We start from the raw sequence: 20,419 nt of genomic DNA, 5'->3' as shown, positions 1-20,419 counted from the left end.
AACACCTTTAGGATGAACTGGAACTGGAGTCTCATCAGCATCCCAACATCAGAGTCTGATCTCATTAATGCTCTTGTAACTGAATCAACACAAATCCACACAGACACAATCCAACATCTAGTAGAAAGACTTCCAGAAGAGAAAACTGTAGCAACTAAATTTGGCAACTCCACATGGTTCTAGAAAGCGATGTTAAACAAGCATATCTGGTTGTGATGTTCACGTGTCCGAATACATTTTGCCATACTGAACGTCTATAAGCCCAACATTGTTTTTGGAGCACCACTTGGCCATCCAGAATTTTAGCATCAATAAGAAACTGTAGGTTCCTCTGCCATGTGAAACTGGGAAGGGTCTAGAACATACTACGATCTAGTCCAGTAATAATAAATGTTAATAAAAAATGTCACATTTCTCTTTTTATTGTCATGAAGCTAATCATGTGAAAACCACTGGCTACTAAACAAACCAGTCAGATGTCACCCACCATCTTTTCTCTCTTTGTCAGCAAATAACAACCGAAGCTGGAAAAAAATATGAAAGTCAACAGACTGAGAGCTTTCGTTCATACAGGTTGATTGCGTAGAGTATAACAACATAGATAAACAAGTAATAGTGTAAGTACAAGTACAAAATAAATTGTACATAACATCCAGAATGTAATGAGGAAGTAGCATATGAAGTGGCTGAGATGGAACGGGTTAATCGTCCAGACCGAGATGCTGAGTGTGTACGTGTGCTAGAAATGGCTTCTGGAGTTTAGAGAATGGTTTAAGGGTTTTATGGAGGAAATATCTCATTCTAATATTCTCTTATTTAGTGTTGGACAGAAAGATGTTTGTGAGATAGTAAAACTAGACATCTGTTGGATAACACTTCATGTGAGCTGTTCTGATGTAAACTCAGGCTGGCCAGGTGATCTAAACCACGAGGCTCATCTAGTAGTAAGATGTTTCTCTGTCTCTACCACTCTTCAGATGTCACCAGACGAGCCAGTCTACTAAACCAAACAGTCTCGCTTCTCTAGTTGCAGTCTGTTCTGAAGGACTAGCTATTGTGTGGTTAATAATATCTTGCTGTTGTGCTCAGAGTCTTCTGGGTCAGGCTTCAGGTTCCACATGACCCACAATGATAAGCGGTATAGATGGATGGAGATCTTGCTCCAAATCCAATCTTATCCACAAAGGGCCGGTGTGGGTGCAGGTTTTCATTCCAACCAAGCAGAAGCCACACCAGAGTCTTTTAAAAGCCAAGAACAACTGATTAAGCAGGTGGAATCAAGCGTGGCTTCTGCTTGGTTGGAATGAAAACCTGCACCCACACCTGCCCTTTGTAGATAAGATTGGACACCGCTGCTCTAAGCGATATGGAACAGGTAGGGGAATGTCATTTATTTGGATTATTCCTTTAGTCCTTTTTTATGGATAAGGAGAGTAGTTACTCAGAAAAAACCTTACTTTATTCTTTTTAAAAGGAATTACTCAAAATTGTATTTTGCTGTATGTTCATCAGTGAAGTCCCTCCCACCCACAGCTGCAATGTAAAGGTTCAGGTTTATAAATAAAATCTCATTGATATTTGATGAGCATTTAGGGTTCTGATCTGGTCCAATTTCAGGGGGCTTCAATCTCTCTAATCCAATCACTCATGCTGCAGTCCAAACCAGACTAATTAGAAATCATGTAATTCTAAAAGAATAAAAAATATTAATATGGCAGCCTTAACAAGCACATACAGTATCACTAGCATTTTTTTACTGTTCTCTCAAATACAACTTAAGGGACAACATGAGAAACATCTTCACTGGATGACCACATTCTGCATGCCTTACTGAAAATATCTAAAATAAGTTAATTTACCTGAGCCAGTGCTTTTATTTTTAATTTTTATTATATACACTACACTTGTACAGTTGTATGTAGACCTGGTTTTAGCTTCCACTGTTATGCTGATGACACACAACTGGATGTTTAATTAAAAATACAGACCAAAACTCAGGATAATTAGGGTGAGGATTGTAATATAGTACAAGTTAAAGGTGGGGTCTCCGATTTTTGAGAAATGCTTCAGAAAACTGAGTCGAGCCGAAAAATAAACAAAAAACAAAACAAACGCGTAGCCAATGAGCAGAAAGGGGCGGGTCTTGTCAATATGGGCGGAGAGAATGTTCAGTGCGCATGTGTGACATTAGCAGAAAGCGGTTTTAACATTGACATGGAGGATAAAAACAAAGAAAGAAGGTGAAGAAAGACTTACGATAAGGTAAGAAGTAGGACGTGTTAATATAGGATCAGCTTTCCAGCGCTGGAGAGAACTGAAGGAGCAGGAAGTTGGTCACATATTCACAGATTGGAGTTTCCTGAGTCAATAACTCCTGAGCTAAACACTGTTACTACACAAATAACACCTCTTTTCTATCGTAGTAATGTAGAGACGCAGCTACAACCGTGTTTTGTGTAGTAACAGTGTTTAGCTCAGGAGTTATTGACTCGGGAAACTCCAATCTGTGAATATGTGACCAACTTTACTTAAGACGCCGAGGCGCTTTTTTCCTTCTCGATAGGTGAGTAACGTTGGTTTTGTTTTGTTACACAGAACTAATATATGTCTTTGTCCTTTACATGATTATGCTTGTGTGTCATTTTTGCTTGTTTGTTTATCTGCAATCGTATTGTTCTTCCCTTCAGCTATGATAAAGACACATTTCTTTTCATTAGTTGCCTGGGTTACGTATATACAGTATGTGTGGGCGGAGCTATCGATACAGGGGTGGGACCCATTTTGGTTAGGGGCGTGTTTGTTTTGGTGATTTCAAATGTCAACATTGGCTTTCAAACAACGGAGACCCCACCTTTAAGAATGAATAAAACCGTGTCAATAAAAAACACACACATATTATTTGTCTGTCTGGTTTCTTTAGCGATACGGAGTCATGTCCTGTTTGAAGGAGCTGGTGCAGTTGAACAGGCTTCGTTAAAGCTCTTCCCATGCTGTATCCTGATGTGCTTTGTTCTTAGTGTGAATGCGCTGGTGTTGGTGGAGAGTACTTTGCTGACTGAAAGTCTTTCCACACTGTGAGCAGTTATACGGTTTCTCTCCAGTGTGAACACGCAGGTGCTGTTTCAGAGTCCCGTTCTGACTGAAACTTTTCCCGCACTGCGAGCACCGGTACGGCTTCTCTCCTGTGTGAATGCGCTGGTGGATTTGGAGAGAACTCAGTCGGTTAAATGTTTTCTCACACAGTGAACAGTGATGGAGTTTCTCTCCTGTGTGAATGCGTGTATGAGATTGTAGAGTACCGTGCTGAGTAAACCGTTTCCCACAGTGTGAACAGTGATAAGGTTTCTCTCCCGTGTGAATACGCTGGTGTCTTTTCAGAGTACTGTGGTGACTGAACCTCTTCCCACACTGCGAGCACTGGTACGGCTTTTCTCCTGTGTGAATGCGCATGTGGGACTGGAGATTTCTCTGCCTGTTGAACCTCTTCCGACACTGCGAGCACTGATATGGTTTCTCATCTGTGTGAGTGTGCTGGTGCTGTTGCAGAGTGCCATGCTGACTAAAGCTCTTCCCGCACTTTGAGCAGTAATACGGCTTCTCTCCGGTGTGAACGCGCTGGTGTTGCTGCAGAGAACTCTGCCGTGTAAAAATCTTTCCGCACTCTGTGCAGTGAAAGGGTTTCTCTCCTGTGTGGATGTACTGGTGCGATCTGAACGTCCCTCTGTCGCTGAAACTCTTTCCGCACTGCGAGCACTGATACGGCTTTTCTCCTGTGTGAATGTGCAGGTGTTTCTTGAGAGTATCTTTATGACCGAAACTCTTCCCGCAGTGCGAGCACTGATACGGCCGTTCTCCGGTGTGAATGCGTTTGTGTGATCTCAGACTGCTCTGGTGGATAAAACTCTTGCCACACTGTGAGCACTGATACAGCTTCTCTCCTGTGTGAATGCGCTCGTGGACCTTCACGTCGCTCGGTGTAGAAAAACACTCGGCACAGTAGGAGCAGTGATATGGCTTCTCACTTGTACGGTGTGACTGGTGCTGAGGACCATGAACTTCACACTTGTTAATACAGAAGGATTTGCAGACCTCACAGACTAGAAGGAAAGGACACAAGAAATCTGATTAACTGTTCTTAGCTAGAATATTCCTTATTTTCATGTTTTCCTTCAGGACATTTCTGAATATTCATGAATGTCCTATAATATTCATACAATTTAGAACATTCCTGTGGCAATAGTTTGTGAATGGTTCACATATTGGTGTGATGATTGAATGTCCACATATTTATGGCCATATTTTGTACATGACTCTTTGTGTTTGTGTGATATCTGATAACATAAATCACGATGACATGAATTCACGCCAGACCATTTAAATACAGCACATTCCAACAAAAGGACGTCCCACTCAAACAAACAGCTATCAGATCAAATCCGGTCACCACCGGACCAAAAATGGCGCCACCTGGAGTCTTACATAAATAATCATCATCAGGTTCTTCCTCTTTTATGAGCTTGTTCTGGAATCCTCCGTCCTGCTGTTCCGAAGAAGTGACACGAACCACAGAGATCGACGTATCACCACCTGTAAAGACATCTCTGTAAAGTTAGTATGAACTACACAACAGAAAAATAACTGATTTGTGACTAGTATTCTTTAGTCAGTTGTCTAATTACTACTGAAAGTGATGCTTGTCGTACAGAAGTAATCTTCATCTTCAGGTTCTTCCTCTTTTAGAGGCTTCTTCTGGAGTCCTCCATTCATTTGGTCCGCAGGTTTGATTTGGTTTGCGATGCTCGTTATGAGATCACTTGTAGTTATACATCCTCTGTATTAATTAAAGAACATATTATATTATCTATAATGTTGCAGACAATCTTTTTTTCCTCAGAAACTGCTTATGATTCCAACCATTAACACAACCCTAAACACATAGACTTCATGTTTGGTCAAATTCACTATAACAAGAAGTGTCATGAACCATAACAAAGACCCAACCAGATTATTAATATGCGAGTTTGTTTTGTCTTCATCACACCGGTTGTCTCGTACAACACCAGCTAGTCAAACTGAGACTGCTGGAAGTTTCTGACATTTTGTCCAACTTTACAGAGCTCTCAAGTGTCACACATTAACGTGACAGTCCCTCATTTCGGTCTTTAGTCACGCTCTCCCGCCACACATCATATTTCTCACACAGAAAGACTATTTATCATATATTTAATACGCCGCAGCGCCCAAAATGTATCAGTCCGCGCTGCTGTCTCTATGGAACCGGGCAGGAACCAAGCGCGTCTCCCCTGGAGCTCTTAGTCGAGCTGACACTTATCAACCAATCAAAACAAGAGGCTACACAACAGCCAATCAGAAAATAGCACTATTGTAAGATTTATCGCAACAACCAATGAAAAAAAAAGCAGATCCTGGAATTGTTCATCATCATCCTCGTTCACCCACAGAGAAAAGCACTGGAGCTGCGAGCATCACTTTGAGCACAGAGTAAGTCATGATCTCCTGTTTAATGTTACAACTAATTCACAACTTGTTTGACACAAACAATGACATTGTGACTGCTGTTAGAGACGTTTCCCAGATCATCAGCAGGAGTTTTTCATCAGTGTCTGTAACTTAGCCAACAGTTTTACAGCCTGTTCACTGACAACACCTGCTCATAACAAGTAGTCTAGGGCCAGTGGTTCTCAAACTGGGGGCCCTGAGATTGTGACAGGGGGCCCCGGTTCACTGACAACACCTGCTCAGAACAAGTAGTCTAGGGCAGTGGTTCTCAAACTGGGGGCCCTGAGATTGTGACAGGGGGCCCCGGTTCACTGACAGCACCTACTCAGAACAAGTAGTCTAAGCCAGTGTCTAGACATATTTAAAATATATCACTCTTGCCTGTCTTCAAAACTTTAGAGCCCTGACTTCGGCTCCAAATTCTCCACCTGGGATTAAGACAGTGTCACCTTCATTCTTCACTGGATTTATAACCTGTATAACAAATGAGAAAAAGTGAAAGTTCTCGGTCAGCAGGTTATATTTAGTGTTACTGACATTTCCTCTCCTATTACACTTAACTGACAGCACTGACAATATTGTTCCTCTTGTGAAACCTTACATTAACCAAAAATGTCATAAATATCTTAAATAATGTCATAAATATCTTAAATAAATATGTTTTAATGTGCTGGAGTTTAACTCACCTTGTTCTTAAAAGCAGAACAGAGTTTAAATATCTTAAATAAAATCTATACAACAAACTTATTTTTTATTTATTTAATTAATTACTCGATCACTTGTAAATTCCTGCCAATTTTTAGACATGACTAACATGATGAGTTAGCTTGCTAATCGGGAAAACAACAGCTTCTTCTTCTATGGATTATACAACTGACCCTAAAACCGCCCCCTGCTGGAGGACTCAGTAATCGTCACCCCTCATGCTCAGGATGTTTCAGACAGATTGTCCTGTTCTCTACATTTCCCTTAGTTATGGTGTTCATATAGAGTTTATATATAAAATAATCATCCCACATACTGCGTACATGATCTGTATAGTTACGGTTCAGTGGCAATAAAATATTAACACACACTAAGATAAACACCACTCACAGTGTCCCCTATAACATCTGGGACAAAGACGTAAGTAAAGTATAGTACGGTCTCAAATTGTAATTAAGAGTGTTTTTATACATTTTATTTTTGCCATATAGAAGTTATACTACATGTTATTAGGACACTCCAATTCAATATTACAAGGTTCACACTGCGCTTAGGCGAAAGGTGTGACTGCGGTTGTTGTACACAAATGTTTAGTAAAAAGAAATGATCTGTTGTGGGCAATCTGAGATATACCGTACATCAGAATGCCTCATTTTAAGAATTTGTGGCCTAATGGTTAGAGAGTTTGACTCCTAACCATAAGGTTGTGGGTTCAAGTCTCGGGCCGGCAATACCACGACTGAGGTGCCCTTGAGCAAGGCACTGAACACCCGAACTGCTCCCTGGGCACCACAGCATAAATGGCTGCCCACTGTTCTGGGTGTGTGTTCACAGTGTGTGTGTTCACTGCTGTGTGTGTGCACATTGGATGGGTTAAATGCAGAGAACGAATTCTGAGAATGGGTCACCGTACTTAGCTGTATGTCACGTCACTTTACTTTAATTTTCTTAAATCATTTATCCAAAAATATCTGCTAAACTCCACACCTGTTCAACACTAAGTTTTATAGTGTGGGATGAAGAAGGGTGAAGTGTGTCATTACCAGTGGAGTCATCCAGGATACAGGGACATGTCCACACTGTGGAGGGCAGGATTCACAACAAAGCACACACACAGAGAAGGTTTACGTGCATCCTGGTCTGGAATAACAGAGCTACCAAAAACATTTATAATATAACAAACTGCTTTATTATTTCAAAATTCTATTATTTATAAGAAACTCAGTATAGTTGTCTCCAATCCAGTAGGTGGCTGTATTGCACATCAAGTTGGTCTGTGAAACACTGATGAGAGTGAAAATGTAGAGTGTGAGAGTGAACACTGATGAGAGTGAACATGTAGAATACCATTAGTGTGCAAGAAAGCCCGCACTTAGTGTTAACGCCACCTCTCTCCTTTTTATACACTAGTCTGAATCACATAACCATGGAGGTCTTAATGTCTTGAGGCCACAACTAAGGCTCAGGAACCTGCTGAAAATTTGCACAGATCACAAAGTCTCAGCTGTAGAGGAGGAGGAAATGAGACCATTTGTGGATGAAAGCATGGTGTCTGTCCTGCTCTGGAGTAACGCTGGAGTGACTTGACACCAGTCAGGGAGGCATTCAGTGGAGACCAGATTAGTTCCAGACCAGCTCCTGATCAGCACACAGTTCATTCAGGATGCATTTGGAGTCAATCTGCAAAATAATCGTCATCTTTTAAATGCAGCTGACATCATCCTCATGCTGAGGAGAATAACCAGTGTGTGGTGTTCAATGGCATGTGTTTCACTTCAGCCACCATCAGGAAAATGCCCTGGCTCAATTCTATGAAAATAAATAAATAAATAAATAAATAAATAGATAGATAAATACAAATAATAATAATAATAATAAAAAAAATTAAAAAAAGGGTGGGTGTGGTGCTGTATGTCAGGTACATGTTTATATACACAACACTCATGATATTTTCTGAGAGGAAACACTAGTAATTATACATAAGAAAAAGACACCACAGTATGACAAGCTCACATAAGGTTTAATAAAACGTCTCCAAATCCATAATCTACATGTGATAAGGCCACAATTAATACCACCAACGTTGCCATTATTCTTATTGCTATGAGTTTAATGTGGATTATTTTACTGAATTTACTCGGTGTATGTTCACACCAAAACGTTCTCCACATTACAGCGTAATCGTCACCCCTCAGCGTAGCAAGCTGTTTATCTGTGTAAGTTGTAAATATGGTTCAATAACCATTCGGTACAGATCCAGCTAGCTGTCTCTACCGTATTTACTTTTGAGCATGACGCTGCTGATGATGTCGGCCTGATTTTGGGAAGTATTGATGTTTGTGCTCATGAGTTGGGACTGAAAATAAACAGGAAGCCAGAGAATCAGAACACTTCAACAGCAGACCCCCAGTGCTTCACCTGTGTGAACCACAACTGTTACACTCCACAGTAATGCACTCATAAGTAGCCAGCGTTTATGGAGAAGTGTTTCATGGGTCTTCATACAGCTTCACTGACTTCAAAACACTTCCAGCCATCATAAGGCTTCTCATCCGTGTGAACGTACCGACGTGCCTCGAACTGACCTCCGTCACTAAAACTCCTCCCACTCTGAGAGCAGTGACGAGGCTTCTCTCGCACGTGAATGCGTTGGTGTGATTAAAACTCCTCTCACAGTCAGACCAGTAATAGGGTTTCTCTCCTGTGTGGATTCGCTGGTGTAACTGGAGCGTATTGAGTAAACTAAAACTCCTCCCACAGTCGGCGCAGTAAAACGGCTTCTCTCCTGTGTGAACGTGCGTTCAAAGGGAAAAGGGTTTCTCTCTTGCTTAAACGCGCCCGGGCAGGTCGAGGTGATTTTGTTGAGTAAAATGTTCCTCAGTGTCTGAGGACTGATCAGTTCCTTTCTGCGTTTGCCCAGGAGTGGTGTTTGCCTGCAGAGTCTCAGGGAACTCTGGCCGACTACAGGTGCTTCTTCTAGGCATCATATTTTCACAGTAAACACTGGGTTTCTTCAGTGTCTCATACTCATCATGATGCGATCTTCTGATGTGTTTGAAAAGGTATATTTGAGATGTATAGGACAAGGGACAAAAGGAGCCAGAGATTGTGTCCCTCACTGGGTCTTTCAGTGGAGCAGAAAAAGAATAGAAGGAAAAAATAAACAACTGTTAAAACAAACATAAAATCACATGAATTATGTAAGTTATGTCATTATGCAGAGAAATGGATTAAAAATGAGCGTAACGAGTTGAGTCCCAGGAAAACATCTACTGCTTTGGTAGCTGTGTGTATTCATTACTATACCAGCTCTGTATCACTGGAGACCTGAGGCATAAATAAGGCATCTACAGAAACACTCTACAGGTCTAGAGATATAAAATGGACATAATAACATTCTAAATTATGGACAATACCGTCAGTGGAGCACTTTTTGTTATCATCTTCAGGTTCTTCCTCTTTCATATGCTTCTCTTGTTCATCCTGTTGGTCCACAGGGATGAGGTGTCCCACAAAGCTTGACGTCCCTCCATCTAAAGTCCCATCAATGAAATTTATTTGCAATATTTGTACTTTTTAAAAATCCTAATTAAAAATATCAGAGATTTGTGCCAATTCAAATAATGGATTAATCAGTGACTTAGTTACAGTGACTCTTGTCTTACATAAATATTCATCGTCAGGTTCTTCCTCTTTAATATGTTTCTTCTGGAATTCTCCAATCTGTTGGTCCTCAGGCCCGATGTGTCCTACAGGGTCTGATGTCCCTCCACGTGAAGTCAGAAGACCATCTGTCTGCATCACTTCAAGTCAATTCAAGTCAAGAAGCTTTTATTGTCATTTCAACCATATAAAGCTGTTACAGTACACAGTGAAATGAGACAACGTTTCTCCAGGATCAAGGTGCTACATAAAACAAAGACAGGGCTAAAGACTTGTAAGTAGTCTTAGCCACATAAAGTGCAACTGTGTAACCTGTGCAAACAGTGCAGGACAAGACAGACAAGACAGACAAAGACAGTGCAGGACAAAAGACAGTGCAGACAAGAGACAGTGCAGGACAAAAGACAGTGCAGACAAAAGACAGTGCAGGACAAAAGACAGTGCAGACACAAAGTTACAAGACAATACAAAAAGTACAAAAAATGCAGTACACAAAAGACAATAAACAGTAAACAGTAACAGAAACAGCGCCGACCGACCAGTTTAAATACTGTGTGTGAATACTGAATGTTCAAACAATATTTCGTGCAGTAACATTAGAATGAACACAGTTTCTTAGCAGCAGGTCCTTGGGATAATATATAGAATTGTGCAAAAAACAGCAAATGTCTGAAATATTATATAGTATGTGCGAAATGGCTGAGATATTGTACAATATGTGCAAAAACGGCTGAAATGTTGGGACAGTTTGTGCAAAAACAGCAGAAAAGGTGTGCAAAACAGCATGTAAACAGTTTGTTGGATTGTAAGCAGCATGTAAACAGTATGATGTGTCAGTGTGTGTGTTTTGTGAGGGTCTATGCAGTCCATACAGATGATGTGTGTGTATGTTGTGCTCAGTGCAGTACAGTTCAGTTATTGAGAAGTCTGATGGCTTGTGGGAAGAAACTGTTACACAGTCTGGTCGTGAGGGCCCGAATGCTTCGGTACCTTTTTCCAGATGGCAGGAGATGAGAATGTGAAGAGTGTGTGTGAGGGGTGTGTGGGGTCATCCACAATGCTGTTGGCTTTGCGGATGCAGCGAGACTTCACCAATCTTAGACTTCTTAGACTTAGACAATCTTAGACTATCTTGGACTTCACCAAGATAGTGATAATAAATGCCTCCATAAATTCTCATATATATATATATATATATATATATATATATATATATATATATATATATATATATATATATATATATATTTGGTTTAAGTTCATTTTTTATCATTGTGAAAGAACCTTTAATGAGCTGTAAGTTAACACAAAACACAAGCATACACAAGTTAAAGCACAATTATTATAATATACATTACTATAATATAAACCTTTCAGTCATTTATATGACTATAAATCTCTTAAACTTAGCAAATGAAGCAGAATAGAGTATAAACGCTTTAAGTCTATACACTTTAATCAGTAAAATCAATCACATGTAAATTCCCCTCAGAATGATGCTGAGGTGATTAGCATGTGAGCTAAAGGCAGAAATCAGCAGCTCTTCTTCTCTGGATTATACAGCAGACCTGCACAGCGCCCCCTGCTGGAAGATTCAGTAACCACGACTCAGAACACAGAGCCACAGATGACGGGAATAACCTAAAATATTAAAAGTAAATTTTCATTCATTCGATCGCACACATTCACAATATAATGTATAAAATCATATATATGTGGACAGTGTCTCAACACGTTGCTGTATTCACCGTACCTGAAGCACGAGCCAGATTTGAGTCGGCATCCAGCTAAAAGAACCGGTTCAAAGAGTCGACTCTTTTTAGTAAACGCCCATTACTCATATGAAGTTCAACGTTCTTTAAGAAAGTGAAAGTGTTTCCTAAAGTCGCCGCCCAGTTTGTAACGGGAATGCAAAGAAAAGAAAATAAAGCACCATTAAAGTGTCATTACTCTGACCTTAACAATGACTTCTGATTAAAAAGGTGAGTGATTTCTTTAACAGAAACTACTTTATACTTTAATAGGATTGATTTTATACTATATTACATTACAGTATGTTCAGACTGCTAACTGTGAAAATCTTGCATTTCCTGGTTAACAGATTCTCAGACTTTATGAAGACGACCTTCAAAAACCTTCATCGAGCTTCACAAGATCACCAGACGACTGTGACCAGTTTACTCAAACCAAGTTCACTTTCAATTAGAGAAAAGCATGTATTTAAAGTCCCCTTGGTAGTTTTTACCCAATCACAGACTGACAGCAGAAGAGATCAGACACATCATTTGTATCTTTGCATACTTAATATACTTATATGCAAAAATGGAGACTTCTTATCTGGACACAGATAACGGAGTCCCAGCAGCTAAATATAAGTAAGATACCATTCCTTTAAGATTCAACTGTTTATAACTAAAATGTTTAATGAGTACATATGAAATAAACGACCAATGGTTCTGCTAGCGGTCACCGCTTAACTCGAAACAAATACTAGACTCTTTCACTAAGGAACCTTTTTTCTAATGTTGTGCAGGAAACTCCAGATAAAAAGATCAGACTCACCGACCCCCAGCTGTGCCAAGAGTGATGTGTCCATGGAGAAACCTTTTAATTTCAAAGGTCAAGACGTCCCACCTGTACACAGGTAACATGTCCTCACTGTTAAAGTCACCGCTGAGTGGAAAACCAAGTCGTTTGGAACAATTTGTTTTACAGACATTAAACTTTACTCAATTTTGTTTCACAGGTAACATATGAAGTTATAATATCAGGATCTCGATCCTGAGCTCAGGTTAATATCTGTGTGGAGTTTCACATGTTCTTCACATGTCTGTGTTCACAGGGTTCAGGTGAAGAATTCTTTTAAATCTGAAGACAGAACGGAAAAGAGAATCACCACAGACACAGGGTAAGTTCAAAACCAACACTGTGTCCAACACCGATACACTCGTATAATATATATATCTCTCTCCTGACACAACACAAGGATTGATTACTTTGCAAAAAAAATAAGGCAAGGCAAATACATAGAAAACAAAGATTAAATTATGTAAAAAAGCATGATCTTAAAATCTAGTAACTTCACTTTATTTTCCTACTTCACCCAATCACAGGCACGAACCAGAAAATGCTGTTACTGAATTCCAGAAAACCTTCAAGTTAAATCTGAAGAAGAAGGTTCAGTGTTTGAATGGAGTGATAATAAACCCAACAGCCCCAACACTCCTGAATGAGATCTTCACAGAGCTCTACATCACAGAGGGAGACAGTGGAGATGTCAATAATGAACATGAGGTCAGACAGATCGAAGCAGCATCCAGGAGAACAGCAACAGAGGAAACACCAATCAAATGCAATGACATCTTTAAGCCTTTACCTGAACAAGACGAACCCATCAGAACTGTTCTGACAAAAGGAGTCGCTGGCATCGGAAAAACAGTCTCTGTGCAGAAGTTCATTCTGGACTGGGCTGAAGGGAAGGCAAATCAGGACGTCCACCTCATATTTCCACTTCCTTTCAGAGAGCTGAATTTGATGATGGACCAGAAAATGAGTCTGATGGAGCTCCTTCATGTCTTTTTTGAGGAAACAAAAGAAACAGAAATGTCCAGTTTGGAAAAGGTTCTGTTCATTTTTGACGGATTGGACGAGTGTCGTTTTCCTCTAGATTTCCAGAACACAGTGAGAGTGTGTGATGTAACTGAATCAGCATCAGTGCCTGTGCTGCTGATAAACCTGATCAAAGGGAATCTGCTTCCCTCTGCTCTCATCTGGATCACCTCCAGACCTGCAGCAGCTGATCAAATCCCCTCTGAGTGGTTTAATCGAGTCACAGAGATACGAGGGTTCAATGACCCACAGAAGGAGGAGTACTTCAGGAAGAGGATCAGTGATCAGAGCCTGGCCAATAACATCATAACACACCTGAAGTCATTAAGAAGCCTCTACATCATGTGTCACATCCCAGTCTTCTGCTGGATCTCAGCCACTGTTCTAGAGAGAATGTTGGGTGAAGCAGAGAGTGGAGAGAGCCCCAAGACACTGACTCAAATGTACACACACTTCCTCATCATTCAGACAAACATCATAAGAGAAAAATACTCAAAGAAGCAGGAGAGTGATGAAGAAATGGTTCTTAAACTGGGACAACTGGCTTTTCAGCAGCTGAAGAAAAGGAACCTGATCTTCTATGAGGAGGATCTGATGGAGTGTGGCATTGATGTGACAGAAGCAGCAGTGTACTCAGGTGTGTGTACTCAGATCTTCAGAGAGGAGTTTGGGCTTCACCAGAGTAAAGTGTACTGCTTTGTTCATCTGAGTGTTCAGGAGCATCTTGCAGCTCTGTATGTGCACCTGACCTTCATGAAGGAGAAGAGAAATGTTCTTATAGAGACTGAAGATCTGGAGATGAAAGAAATTAAAGCCTTAGATGATGTCCACAAGAGTGCAGTAGATGAGGCTGTAAAAAGTAAAACTGGACATCTGGACCTTTTCCTTCGCTTTCTTCTGGGTCTCTCGCTGGAGTCCAATCAGAAACTCTTACATCACCTAGTAACACAGACAGGAAGTAACCCTCACAGAAAAGAGGAAACAGTTCAGTATGTTAAGAAGATGATAAGTAGAGACCTTCCTACAGAGAAATCCATCAATATGTTCCACTGTTTGAATGAACTGGGTGATAATTCTCTAGTGGAGGAAATCCAACACTACCTGAAATCTGGAAAACAAAGTAAACTCTCTCCTTCCCAGTGGTCTGCGCTGGTGTTTGTGTTACTGACCTCAGAACAGGAGCAAGAGGAATTTGACCTGAGTAAATATACCACCACAGACGACATATCAGATTGGGTTCTTGTGAAGGTCATGCCTGTGGTTGCAGCATCCAGAAAAGCATTGTAAGTAGAGATGAATATAACTGTCTCAAAGTTCTGACTTAGTATCATTAAGCTTTATTGAATTTAATAAACAATTGCAGCTCAACACTTTGGTAAAGGCAACATTGAAAAATCCAAAGTAAACTTCTACATTAAGAGCACAGTCAACACACAGGTGTGGTTCAGGCGATGAACAAACATGGCAGAGCAGGAAAAACAATCTGTCACTCAAAAACATACACACAAAATATAATATAATAAATACAAATAAAAAATATAATAACTCAAAAAATACAAAGGCATCTATAAAAATAAATAGGTAGCGTGAATGAAAGCTTTGATGGCTGTCAGCTCTATGATCATTTGCACTGTGAGTTCATCGTATATTAAATTTTTTTTGCCATCAGTATCAGATGCGGTACAATTAAAGGGAAAAGTTGGAATGCTCTGGACTCAGTGCTCAGCTCAGAAACCTCCAATCTAAGAGAACTGCATCTGAGTGTGAGTACAATATATCTGTCTCAGAATAAAGTGGGAGACTCAGGATTAAAGCGTCTGTCTGCCGTACTGAAGGAACCTCACTGTGAAGTGGAGGCTCTGAGGTAAGATCATCTCTCTGTGAGTCACAATAACATGCTAATTATTTCTCCTCAGATTCATGTGCATTTAATAAATAATTGTATTTACTTACAAAAACAGTCAAACTTACTGTAGATAAGTTCTGACTGAGTTGTGTTCAGTTTAAACAGCAATACCTTTACACCATGTCAGTTGCTCTATATGACTACGGTAATGTTTTGATTAATGCTAATTCTATCTTGAATAGTTCAGGAGGTCTGTTGGTGAACAGTGTGTTGTTTCTCTGCAGGTTGCAGCTTTGTGGTGTCTCAGATGAAGGCTGTGCTGCTCTGGCTTCAGCTCTGAGATCAAACCCCTCACACCTGAGAGAACTGGATCTGTCTAATAATAACCTCAGAGATGCAGGAGTGAAGAGTCTCTCTGCTCTTCTGGGGAATCCTCACTGTAAACTGGAGATACTGGGGTAAGATCATCTCTCTGTCACATGACCTGCTGCTCATTAAGACACATTCATCTGATAGTGAGACTGAAGCAGAAGTATTAGATTTTTAATGTGTCGATTTTAAATCATGCAGCTTAAAGGTGAGGTGCACGATGTTTGAAAAATACTTCAGAAAACTGAATCGTACCGACTAACAAAACAAACGTGTAGCCAATGAGCAGAAAGGGGCGTGTCTTGTCAGTATGCTTCGTAGAGAGTGTTCAGTGCTCATGTGTGATGTTAGCAGAAAGGGGCGTGTCTTGTCAATATGTGGCGGAGAGAGTGTTCAGTGTGCATGTGTGACATTGGCCTCTGCCGTTACCTCTGCCTTGGGTTCTAGGTGTTGAACGTCGTCTTCCGAGTGAAACGGAGCTAAACTTTTCACTGTACAACACACAGTACTACAAAAACATCTGTATTACCACAGTATTACTCATTGTGTTCATTTATTGATAAAAATATCCCCTTGACCGGCTGACCCAGCAGGTTCCGCCATAGTAGTTGCCTGGGTTACGTATGTATGTGTGGGCGGAGCTATCAAAACAGGGGTGACACCCATTGGGGTTAGGGACGTGTTTGTTTTGGTGATTTCAAATGTCAACGTTGGCTTTCAAACATCGTGCACCGCACCTTTAAAAGTTCTTTCGCTAAGGTCCTTAAATGGTCTTATATTATACTACATTTCATTTCTGATCATAAATAAAGATCGTTTCTCTGCAGGTTGTGTGATTGTGGTGTCTCATATGAAGGCTGTGCTGCTCTGACTTCAGCTCTGAGGTCAAACCCCTCACACCTGAGAGAATTGCATCTGTCCAGGAATAATGTAGGAGACTCAGGAGTGAAGAGTCTCTCTGCTGTACTGGAGAATCCTCACTGTAAAGTGGAGACACTGAGGTAAGATCAGATCAAACTGAAGATCAAATTAAACTAGCAGCAAAGTGAAGGAAAAATAAAGAGGAATTGAATTGGTAAACTAACATATAACGTTAATGCCATAAGACTGAAAAAGCTTTTGTTTCTTTTTAGTTCAAACTGAAATCTGAAATTTTATTCAAACTGAAACTTTTATTTTGTTACCAAATATGATTTTAGTCAATTCCTTCACTATTTAACTCTCTAGACTGAAGTTGATTATACATTTTAGGGCCTTTTTACACCTGGTCACTTCATGTGTTTTCTCTGATCTGTTAAAACTGTTCCATTTACATTAGGCCACATAAACGCGCCTCGGCGAATAGGATATCGATCCGATCTTTCTACTCCCGCCCAAAATGCTAATATATTTTACCTCATTTCCGGGGTAACTGAAATGGAACACGCTTTGGTGTGTGCGGTCTTCAGAACGCGATCAAAAAGAAGAGGAAAAAACTCGTTACGACGTTTATGTTACAAAAAACAGCGTTTACTGTTTGCTGTGTTTTCGCTGGCAGCAGCAGCGCGTTTTAAGACCCGACGAGACGCCTGTGTGAAAGATCACCTGAGTGACGTACTTCTGTTTGGGAGGAGTATAGTGCTGACGTATGTGGCTTGAACAAACACATTCATTTACACCTGTCCAGTTTCATCTGAAACGCGTCCCAGACCACCTCCTGAAGTGGTTTGTACCATCGGATTTATATCCGTCTCCAAAACATTTCGGAGGGCATTTAGACCTGGTCTTTTTACCATCGGGTAGATATCAGATCACAGAAAACACATGAAGTGACCAGGTGTAAAAAGCCCCTAGGGTAGACAGGAGCACTATACTGATTTTAAAGACAAAGCAGACAGAGGACATCAGTACAGGATTGAACTTCCAGTCCACCTCATTAACATTATAAACATTTGGACCATTATATTATTTTATGTATAGCAATTCAACTTTTCTCCAGAGTGACTTACACTTCTCTTATTTTTATATATCTGAGCAGTGAACCTGGGATTTGATCTCACAGCCTTCTGACCAGTAGTCCAACATCTTAGCCACTGTGTCTAGGGTGTTGAAATATCACTAATGGTCAAATCAGTCAAGTCTTGATGTAGAGTTCAACAACTGCCATGATTTTACTTGTTGAGCCTGTTCTGTTTTCTGCACATTTCCCCAAAGTTCCTAACCCAGAATCTACGTGGCAAGTGGAGTACAACTAGAGTTAGCAAGGGACCAAGCACAACCCTGTTCCTCCATGGTTAATCTGTTGGTGAACGGTGTGTTGTTTCTCTGCAGGTTGCAGCGTTGTGGTGTCTCAGATGAAGGCTGTGCTGCTCTGGCTTCAGCTCTCAGATCAAACCCCTCACACCTGAGAGAACTGAATCTGTCTCAGAATAAACTCAGAGACTCAGGAGTGAACAGTCTCTCTGCTGTACTGGAGAATCCTCACTGTAAACTGGAGATACTGAGGTAAGATCATCTCTCTGAGAGGGTCACATGACCTGATCCTCAATAAGACACAGCCCTTAACCCTCTGTGCTCCAAGGGTGCAGTATCGTGGCGGACCCTGTGGGATGACCCCAGGCATATGCAAAGAATATAATTTTAATGTATATGTAACAAATAAAAGCTTTTGTACAGTTATTCTAAAATTCTTCTATTCTAAAAGAGAAAATGAATGAAATCATATTTATCTTCTTAAAGTGAGAGCGAAGAGTGTGTCGTGTCTCGGCAGGTTGTTTAATTGTGACATCACAGACGAAGGCTGTGCTGCTCTGGCTTCAGCTCTGACATCAAACCCCTCACACCTGAGAGAACTGCATCTGTCTGAGAATAAATTCGAAGACTCAGGAGTGAAGTGTCTGTGTGCTGGATTGGAGAATCCTCTCTGTCAGCTGGAGACACTGAGGTAAGATCATCTCTCTGAGAGTCACATGACCTGCTCCTCAGTTCTCCGATATAGAAGCAGAGGTCTGAGGTTCTTGATGTGTATGTAGTGTGCCTGAAATTACTGTGAAATTTAATTAAGCAGTTTCTAATCACACAAAATGCACTGTTTGAGATCTCTCTAAGCTGCTGTGAACAGGGTTGCCAGATCTGTGCAAAATGGCCAAACTGTAGTATAAGATACTTAAACCTTCTCATTTTGTCATAATATCTGACTGAAATCTATTCATATAGTAACCCAAAGCTACATTAAAGAACATTTTCACTATTGTATGATTCGATACACAGATATGATTCATCTAGTGTACACAAAAAACTCACAATTTCACTCACAAATCCTCTTCTTTTTCCATCACACTTTCTCTGACCTCCATACATTTTATTAAGATTTTTTTATCTGAAGATGTATATGTACAGTGAGTGAGGAGTGCGTCTGCATTGTGTCTGTCTGCAGGTTATGTGGTTGTGGTGTCTCAGATGAAGGCTGTGCTCTTCTGATGTCAGCTCTGAGCTCAAACCCCTCACACCTGAGAGAACTGGAGCTGCAGGGGAATCAAGTTGGAGACTCAGGAAGGCATCTGCTGTCTGCTCTTCAGGATGATGAACGTTACATGCTGCAGGACCTGACGTGAGTAATGACCTCTTTAGTTTACTAGGGTAAGCTTTAAAACCAGGTTTAGTACGTCACTACATTCTGTCTAATCAGAATGTGGAGTAAATGAGTAGATTAGAGACTCGTGTCAAGGGTGAAGCCTATAGTTCCTGTAGTGTCTACAGTCTGTAGTGCAGGAAAGTGATTGTGATTGTACATGAACACCATGTGCTGTCTTCCAGAACCCCACCCACAGGGACGGGTTCATGTTGTCGATCATGAAGTACCACATTCCAGATTCTGGTTATTAATTCATGTTTTTCTATTTTATTTAGTTGGTGATGGACATCTGTGTCTGAAGACTCCTGTGCTCCTGAATTTCAATGCTGAAGAACAGAGAACACGTTTATACCCACGTTTGTCACTTAGTTCACTTTAAATACACTGAGATTTGTTCACTTTATATAGACAGAGGCACGGAGAAAGAGTTTTATACGTTTTTTATTTATATTTTTAAAGACAATACTACAAAAAAGTGTCAGTTTATTTGATAACTCTTATAGTTTACTGTGGAATAAATACTAAATAATCCACAACAGTTTTATATGATGTGGTCTGATGTGAAGAGGATTTGATGTTACCGTTAAAATGTTATAAAGTGTTATATCTGTCTTGTATGAACATACATGCCAATAATTACATTTATAAGCAAATAATTATTAAAATTATACTTTTTTTAATACTTACATTAAAGTATAAACCCCTTTTATACCTACATTTTATTTTTTTTACTTATGTTTACATTAAAGGCTTTGAAACAATCTTCTGAACATAAATTGTGATGTACGTTTTTCACTCCAAATAAACTTCTATGTATTTAAACAGTGTGATTATATACTGTACTTGTCCAGTTGCCAAAACATAGTGATCCTGCAGGTCTGACCAGATTCTGAGGAGCGGCTTGAACAAGGTTAAGATCTTACTAGCACTGAGGAACCGTCACAGCGATGTCGTGTTAGGACTGTTGAGCAGGTGAGAGATTTCTCTTAAAAACTTTTACTATAAGATGAATGTAGATGTTTTATAGACTTTCACAGTAAAGCTGTTTTTATATTAGATATTTGTTGGATATTAGAGCTTATTTGATACATCAT

General features: G+C 40.2%; 2 protein-coding genes and 1 long non-coding RNA gene across 3 annotated transcripts; 1 reads left to right on the top strand and 2 right to left on the bottom strand.

Moving 5' to 3' along the window:
- Positions 1 to 2,543: 2,543 nt before the first annotated feature.
- On the bottom strand, positions 2,544 to 6,361 carry LOC132842538 (zinc finger protein OZF-like). The gene is made up of 5 exons (XM_060865264.1): positions 6,207 to 6,361; positions 5,902 to 5,994; positions 4,704 to 4,831; positions 4,480 to 4,587; positions 2,544 to 4,097 (listed from the first exon to the last, which is right to left on the bottom strand). Exons 3-5 carry the CDS (start codon positions 4,765 to 4,767, stop codon positions 2,974 to 2,976), a joined length of 1,296 nt encoding a protein of 431 aa, XP_060721247.1. The 5' UTR covers positions 4,768 to 4,831; positions 5,902 to 5,994; positions 6,207 to 6,361; the 3' UTR covers positions 2,544 to 2,973.
- Positions 6,362 to 11,321: 4,960 nt separating this feature from the next.
- On the bottom strand, positions 11,322 to 11,685 carry LOC132842559 (uncharacterized). Its single transcript, XR_009648043.1, has 2 exons — positions 11,642 to 11,685; positions 11,322 to 11,529 (listed from the first exon to the last, which is right to left on the bottom strand). It is a non-coding gene; the product is annotated as an uncharacterized LOC132842559 (long non-coding RNA).
- LOC132842530 (NLR family CARD domain-containing protein 3-like) lies at positions 11,599 to 20,147 on the top strand. The gene is made up of 12 exons (XM_060865256.1): positions 11,599 to 11,870; positions 11,990 to 12,263; positions 12,422 to 12,532; positions 12,731 to 12,796; positions 13,002 to 14,780; positions 15,167 to 15,361; positions 15,628 to 15,801; positions 16,540 to 16,713; positions 18,023 to 18,196; positions 18,462 to 18,635; positions 19,128 to 19,301; positions 19,601 to 20,147. The coding sequence occupies exons 2-12, from the start codon at positions 12,211 to 12,213 to the stop codon at positions 19,605 to 19,607; spliced, it is 3,081 nt and encodes a 1,026-aa protein (XP_060721239.1). The 5' UTR covers positions 11,599 to 11,870; positions 11,990 to 12,210; the 3' UTR covers positions 19,608 to 20,147.
- The last annotated feature ends 272 nt before the right edge of the window (positions 20,148 to 20,419 follow it).

The sequence above is a fragment of the Tachysurus vachellii genome, chromosome 3, assembly GCF_030014155.1.
Source record: "Tachysurus vachellii isolate PV-2020 chromosome 3, HZAU_Pvac_v1, whole genome shotgun sequence".
Taxonomy (NCBI): Eukaryota; Metazoa; Chordata; class Actinopteri; order Siluriformes; family Bagridae; genus Tachysurus; species Tachysurus vachellii.
This window is presented reverse-complemented; position numbering and strand designations above follow the sequence as displayed.